Source organism: Salvia miltiorrhiza, chromosome 5 (assembly GCF_028751815.1).
Source record: "Salvia miltiorrhiza cultivar Shanhuang (shh) chromosome 5, IMPLAD_Smil_shh, whole genome shotgun sequence".
NCBI classification, from domain to species: domain Eukaryota; kingdom Viridiplantae; phylum Streptophyta; class Magnoliopsida; order Lamiales; family Lamiaceae; genus Salvia; species Salvia miltiorrhiza.
In genome coordinates, this window is record NC_080391.1 from 14,213,096 (window position 1) to 14,220,647 (window position 7,552).

Genomic DNA, 7,552 nt, shown 5'->3' on the forward strand with positions numbered 1-7,552 from the left:
TAGTTCAAGGTTTAATATGATATTTACCCTATACTTATTAACAGTAATGGTTATTATAAACAAATGTAATAATTGGAAGCGCGGGTCAAATCCACGCGGGTCAGGGTTCCGGGTCAGAAGTGCGGGTTTGGGGCGTGGGTCAACCCGTTGCACGACTGCCGCACCCAATAATTGGTGTTTAATCAAAACACTTCTCTGATAAATAGTTTTCAGATTTTAACGTTGCCAGGGAGCAACAAGCGACAATTGTACATTTCTCTCACAACCAAGCCACAACTCTTTGTCGCCTGTTGATAAATAATTTATTAGCAACAAAATACCACAATTAATACAGTGTAATTGTAACATATTTAGTAATCAAGTATCGTATGCACAAGGACTAGACGAAAATACTTTAATTAAGTAATCCTAACAATATTCTCTATCAATATTCAGGCAAAATAAAAAATATAAGATGGAGAATAAAAAAAACTATACTCAAATAAAATAACTAAATAAATAAAAAGAAATAACTCAGATAAATAAAATATTGATCCTAGAGATATAATTTTGTTAATCAAATTCACACAATTAACCTATTAATGCCAATTATCAATTTAATATAGCCCTGATAAGAGATCACATTATTAACCATACACTCTTACTAGAGCATTTTATGATAGTTGAGTGTGAGTGTGTTTTTATTTTATTTGGGTGTAACAATTTTTAAAGAGTATAATAGTTTGATTAGTAAATTCTCTATCTCCGTTAGGTCTCAAGAAAATCTATAAACTCTAAAGAGCTCACAAGAATGGCTCCATATGATCCACCTATATCCGCTAGGTCTCAAGGTTAAGATCATATCACGCATTCTTGAATCCACTAAACAACTATCTCCGGTAGGTCTCAAACCGAATAGCTAAACATACAATAATGTCAGATAATCCACAAGAAATCAAACACCAGGAATTATTTATGAATCAGAAAGTGGAAGGCAAAATTGTATCAATAAATCAATCACATAAATCTAATAAACTATTTACAAACCCTATAATCAGAGACATCACAAAATAAAGTAAAACATAATTAAAAAGAAAGCCATTGAAATAAATAAAATTTATAGAACTGGAAAGAATCTGAATGAACGCTTGAATCTAGAAGTCTTGCAGAAAATAAATATAATCTATGAAAACAATAAATTCAAAGTCTAAAACTAAAAAATATGAAAAGATGGAGAAGAGAGGTGAAGAGATCTAATAGGTCAAGAAAATGACTTATATATATAGGCACATGAAATAAATATAGTACAAAACTCGAAAATACTGATAAAAGCCCCAAAATTTGCAAAACGTGGAGAAAACAACTAGTTGGGTTGCCGGCCACAGGCAAATATTTCTTCATGAAGCGGTGGTTGCCGCACTTTAGTTGATGCGCGCGACTTTCTTGTTTCGGCCATATCTCCTTTGTCTGAATTTCAATTTGCGATCCGTTTGCGCCCACGAACTCGTATCGTGATGATTTACAACTTTCATGAGACTATGATTCTAAATTCAGCCTTCATACATATGTAAAATTCTTCAAAATTTGAGCAAATATCGTATTTTACAAGATAAAGCAATATAAGCACAAAATAAATATTAAACACTCACTTTCCTATAAAAATAACATCGTAAGAACATTAAAAACTATGCAAAAGTGAGTGTTAACCCCTGTGTTTAATATATCATATTTTTTTTTAGCTTTAGGATATTGGGGCTCTTCTGTGTCCTCCATTGTAAAATCAAGACCACCAACATTCATCACCATCGTCCTAAATGTTTTTGTCCAATCGACACCACTAAAAAATTGCTCTGTCAGTTAACTATTTGCATAAATTATCATTTTCTGCTGAAACTTTCAAATATAATAATTAGGCTCAAACTCATTTTTGAGTTAGTAAGGTATGTTCTTGCCTTTCTTGCAAGAGCACTTAATTTTGTCCCCCATGAATAAACATCGGCCGGCTAGCTGCAAAAGCAATGAAAGATTTTAGTTCATAAAAAAAAATCTAAACTTAAACTACCATATAAGCAAGATGTTGCCTATATATCCATTCATCCATTCGTAGTTAAGATTCACCGAAACACATCCTGACTGATCGAAATTCAATATAGGTATAAGTAACAAATACATTCCTAATGTTTATAGAAAAAAACAAATAGCTAGATCCCTAACATTATGTTTTATGTGCAACTAGGTCCTTAAATTTCATATATTGGGGCAAATAAATCCCTAACGTTTACATATTTGGGCAAATAAATCCTTCCATATAACGGAATTGTGAATAATAGGGACCTATTTGTCCCACTTTGTGAACGTTAAGGAAAGTTTTGTTACTTTCGCAAATATGATGGAACAATCAACCCAGCATTATCGTATAAAAAATAGAAAAGCAATATAAAATAAAAATACGCACAATGAATGATTTAATTGAGCGGTATTAATAAAAAAAAGAAATTTAAACTATATCTTACTAAAAATTACACATAGGATCTCCCATATGTTTTTATTTATTAGAAATGTATCTACTTTAATGAATTTGATACTCACTTTATTGAAAACAGAAATCTGCTATTAATGTGGGGAGAGAAATAATTAATCTGAAAATCCCTATTCTCACAAGATCGGGGAATGACATTTATGTAAAGGCGATTGATGCACTAATCAAAACTATCATTTTATTAGTACCTCTTTATATTACAATACAATGTCCTCGTGTGATTGGCCAGAGTGTAGTCGGATTAAAAAGAAAAAAGAAAAAAAGAAAAAGAAAAAAAAAGAGACCATTTTCGACCGGTTCGTTAGGAAACATGATCCTTGCTTAGATCTTTCTAATATCTTGCACTGATGAAAGAAAAAGTTCAAAGCACTGTTTGTGCATCCCATTAATTTATAATGCCTTTATATAACCGACAATAAAGCAGTTAATTAAATGCTTCTCTTTCTAAACTATGGCAACTAACGATGTCCTTCATATTGATTTAAAGTATACTAACATTATTAAAATTTAGTACAGTAAAATACGTATACTGCTCAGCAATTATAACAATTTAATGATCCCTCTTTTTGGACCAGGACAAGATTACGAAGGCTAGACTACTGATTAGTCTCTTAACCATGAATTTAATATGGCGAAATCAGTTTTACCGTTGGTAGTTGATTTATAAAGTAGTATAGCATTGGGCAGAATAAGTGGAAAGCGCGGGCCCACACTATGCTTTTCCCAAGATTTTCCACATTTCTAAAAATTTAATCCCAAACCTAGCTAAGACTAAGATAAGTCAAATCTGATTAAACTTCTATATATATTCTCTTCACTTATCTGATCATATATGTAAAATTTTAGAATCAGGTATTGGTTCAACCATAAATTTTCACTCCTATAATATGTAAAATTGCCCGTTTCAAAAATAATTTGAATTTTATGAATTTTTTAATTGAAAAATTCGCAAAAAGTTAGAATTTTGGCATGCAACCAATAATCCAACATCAGCTCGTCGTGAAATATACAATTACATCAATTTAAAAAAAAGTGCAATTACAAAGCCGGCCATTAATAAGTTCAGCCCATTCATTTTATCTTCCATGCGAGTATCTGGCGAGCCGATTGCAATGTCGAATTTTCAATTGCTTGTCGTAATTGAGACTTTATTGAAATTCAAAATTCTTAAAAAATACTTTCTCCCTCCACAAAAAATAGTTGATTTTTGTTATTTTGGAACGTACAAAAAAATTTAGCCTCTTTCCATTTATAGACAATACCTAGCTATCAAATGGTGGCTCATTTCTCCACTCACAATACAATTAATTATTATTGTTAACAATACCTTTTAGGTGAGACCTTTTTTTCACTCATAATACATTCAACAATTTTTAGTAAAACATGTAATCATCCCTTTCTAGAACTATTTTTTGTGGACGAAGGTAGTATATGAAAATTCAAGTTATTTGTTAAAATGACTTCAATCTAGTCCTAAACTATGAAAGTTCACCATATTTAAAAACAAAAATTAAGACTTGATGAATTTCAAACGACTTCATATAATTCTAACCTTTTCCATTTCAAATATTTTAGTTTTTTGTTTCTTTTTTTCCCTAACAAACAATTAAATAAAAAAATATTTCCTTGAAAATAATAGATTGCATTAGTTTATAGCAAAAGGTCTAGAGCTAGCTAGAGTTTATTTCCCCGTAACTGCGCTGCCTAATTGAGACTTTGCAATTCCTTCAATCAAACCCTACTTATAAGCCTTGCAAAGTTTACTTAATTAGTGCATGCTTTTTAATCAGTTATATGTTTCACGTGATTGGAGATTTAATGCACATATAAAAATTTCATTTGACCTCCAAAAGGTTGTAGTTGAATTAAAAGCGTATATCGAAGTAGCATGTAATCACATACTAATACCAGTGTAAAATTATGTACGTGCAGTTTGTTGGTCTAGTGAATAATATATCTCAGGCTAAATGTCTTAAATTCGAATTCATTGTTACACGATATTTACAATTTATGTTTTCAAAAAACATTAATTCGTGTAAAATCTCATATGATTCCGATATATATGTAGCAATTGCACTAACTCAATTCATATATGTTGCGCGATCTTTTGTTTACAAATGGTGAGCTCCATCACCATGGACCAAAATCTCACATGAAAAAATATAAAATAAAATCGACGACCCTAAAATCATCTTATAACGTAACATTCATTGAAAAAGAAATATTGCTTATATGTTGGTCCCATTTATTGGGGGGAATCAATCTGAAAATATGGATCTTCTTTATTAGGTCGAATCTGAAATTGTACATTATGTCGGCTCAGAGACACTCAGTTTTTGTCTTCTTTCTGTGCTTAGTGCAGATATAAGATCTCTGCGATCGATCATATATACAACCCAAGCAAATACAAAAAATAATGATAAGCATATATTCATATTAATATTTACCTATGTGCTTCATTTAATATATATGATTTGTGTGGAAATATATATATTTATATAGTAATAGTATGAATCTCTCAGCGGGAAAACCCTAATTGATTTGAGATGAATTACGTAGAGATTCAAACATTGAAACCCGGCGTCAATCTTGGGCCTGATTTCTTGAATCTGCATGTGAGGCCCATTCTCGCTTTTTAACTTTATACTATCATCTTCTTTTACTTAATTAATTAGTAGTACCAAATTGAATTTAATGTTAGAAATTAATTTGGACATATATGTGTTATGGTGAGAGATACATAATTGGTTGAAATATGAGAGAGAGGCGAGCCGACAGTGAATTTTGATCCCTATCCACTCTCACTCTCCCTAGCTATATATACCCCACTTCACTCCCCAACTCTAATCATCTCATCATATCATATCCTTCCTTCATTGCTGAAAACACAATCTACTCTCATGGCTCCCACTGCTGAAAATGTTGTAGTTTCCAACAAAAAGCTTGAGCGAATGCTGAGCATGAAAGGTGGCAAAGGCGAAGCTAGCTACGTCAACAACTCTCAAGCTCAGGTACTAATTTAAAATAATTTATTTAAATCCAAGATTTGATGATGATATGTGTATGTGTATGTGTAGGCGCAGCATGCGCGGTCGATGCTCCACCTGCTGAGAGAAACCCTGGACGGCGTGCGGCTGAGAGCGGCGGCGGAGGAGGAGGAGGCCTTCGTGGTGGCGGACCTGGGATGCTCGTGCGGGAGCAACACCATATACATGGTGGAGTTCATCATCAAGCACATGATGAAGCGGCACGAGGAGGCCGGCCGCCAACCCCCGGAGTTCTCCGCCTTCTTCTCCGATCTGCCCTCCAACGATTTCAACATGCTCTTCCAGCTCCTCCCGCCCTACGGCGGCCTCAGCATGGAGGAGTGCCTCGCCTCCGACACTCACCGCTCCTACTTCGCCGCCGGAGTCCCCGGCACCTTCTACCGCCGCCTCTTCCCGGCCAACTCCGTCGACGTCTTCTATTCTGCCTTTTCTCTGCACTGGCTATCTCAGGTTTGATAATCATATATACATGCCGCGTGCATGCGATGCATGGTTATATATGAATTAGTAATAAAAATGGGATGATGAGTTGCAGGTGCCAGACGTTGTGTTGGACAAGAGATCGACAGCGTACAACAAGGGTAGAATATTCATCCACGGCGCCAATGAGAGCACAGCAAATGCATACAAGAAGCAGTTTCAGAGTGATTTGGGTGGGTTTTTGAGGTCAAGAGCCAAAGAGATCAAAACTGGAGGATCCATGTTCCTGGTTTGTTTGGGTCGGACTTGCTCCGACCCCACCGACCAGGGCGGCGCCGGCCTTCTCTTCGGTACCCATTTTCAGGATGCTTGGGATGATCTTGTTCAAGAGGTACCTTTAAACTCACTCAATCATCTCAAAACATTCTAACTAGACACCATCATTTCAAATCAAATCACCTTCTTCTTCAACATTTTCATTTTCCTACCTACCACTAATAATTTAATTTTTTTCAAATACCTACTTCCCTTTTGCCACTCGCTACTTCACTTCGAATTTAAATATACATTTACTAGCTAATTGTTTTTCAATACATGAAAATTGATTATCAAATTTATAAAGTACATGAAAATTAATTAACAAGTATATTATGGTGCAGGGCCTAATCAGTAGTGAACAACGCGACAACTTTAACATTCCCGTTTACGCGCCGAGCCTGGAGGATTTCAAGGAGGTGGTGGAAGCCGACGGCTCGCTCGTGATAAACAAGCTCCAAGTGTTCAGAGGTGGGAGCCCTCTGGTGGTCAACCACCCGGACGACGCCGTGGAGATCGGCCGCGCTCTCGCCAACAGCTGTCGTAGCGTCAGCGGCGTCTTAGTCGATGCGCATATCGGCGATCAGCTGAGCGACGAGCTCTTCTCGCGCGTCGCTACCCGAGCCACCAGCCAAGCCAAGGAGCTGCTAGACCAGCTTCAGTTCTTTCACATTGTGGCGTCCCTTTCTTTAGCTTAAAAACTGCATGTGTTTCATTTGTATGTTGTTGGCCTCTTTTAATTGTGTTTATTAGTATCTTATTTTGATTAATTTGTGTTATTGATTAGTGAATGTACGTTAATATGAATATTGGATGTGTAGTAGATGTGGCAGTTAATTTGGATTTATCATTTTAGTTAGGCTTTTTGGGGTCTGATCTGATCAAAGTCAAGTTGAATAAAGTTGGGGTAAAGAAAACTTTGGAAAAAAGGTATGATTATGTCTAAAGTTTCATTGCAACAGTAAACATCGACCTTTTACTTTTGAAACAGCCTTCAATAATGGAATTTGGATTGTAAAATGTAAACAAAGAAGTTGTCTTGACTGCTTTTCTCTACATAATATTGTCGCATGTTCCGTCTCTATCGTTGAATCTTAAAAAACAAAAGCTTATCTTAATGGGATGGAGAGGGAATAAATCTAGAGCTAGGTTGCATAGGTTTAATTATTTAGGGTAAATACTATTTTACACTCTATTCGTTTGTTAATATATATACCTTAATGTATGGATAATCTATATAATCTATATATTA

General features: G+C 34.9%; 1 protein-coding gene across 1 annotated transcript; it reads left to right on the top strand.

The window, feature by feature from the left end:
* The first annotated feature begins 5,289 nt into the window (after positions 1–5,289).
* Positions 5,290–7,159, top strand: LOC130986240 (indole-3-acetate O-methyltransferase 1). Its single transcript, XM_057909589.1, has 4 exons — positions 5,290–5,529; positions 5,596–6,015; positions 6,101–6,376; positions 6,645–7,159. Exons 1-4 carry the CDS (start codon positions 5,419–5,421, stop codon positions 6,996–6,998), a joined length of 1,161 nt encoding a protein of 386 aa, XP_057765572.1. The 5' UTR covers positions 5,290–5,418; the 3' UTR covers positions 6,999–7,159.
* The last annotated feature ends 393 nt before the right edge of the window (positions 7,160–7,552 follow it).

Excerpts from the sequence above, each read along its gene's own strand:
- LOC130986240 (XM_057909589.1), top strand. The coding sequence starts at position 5,419 with ATGGCTCCCACTGCTGAAAATGTTGTAGTTTCCAACAAAAAGCTTGAG. Across the intron at positions 5,530-5,595 it reads TCAACAACTCTCAAGCTCAG|GCGCAGCATGCGCGGTCGAT; the intron begins GTACTAATTTAA and ends GTGTATGTGTAG. Across the intron at positions 6,377-6,644 it reads GGGATGATCTTGTTCAAGAG|GGCCTAATCAGTAGTGAACA; the intron begins GTACCTTTAAAC and ends ATTATGGTGCAG.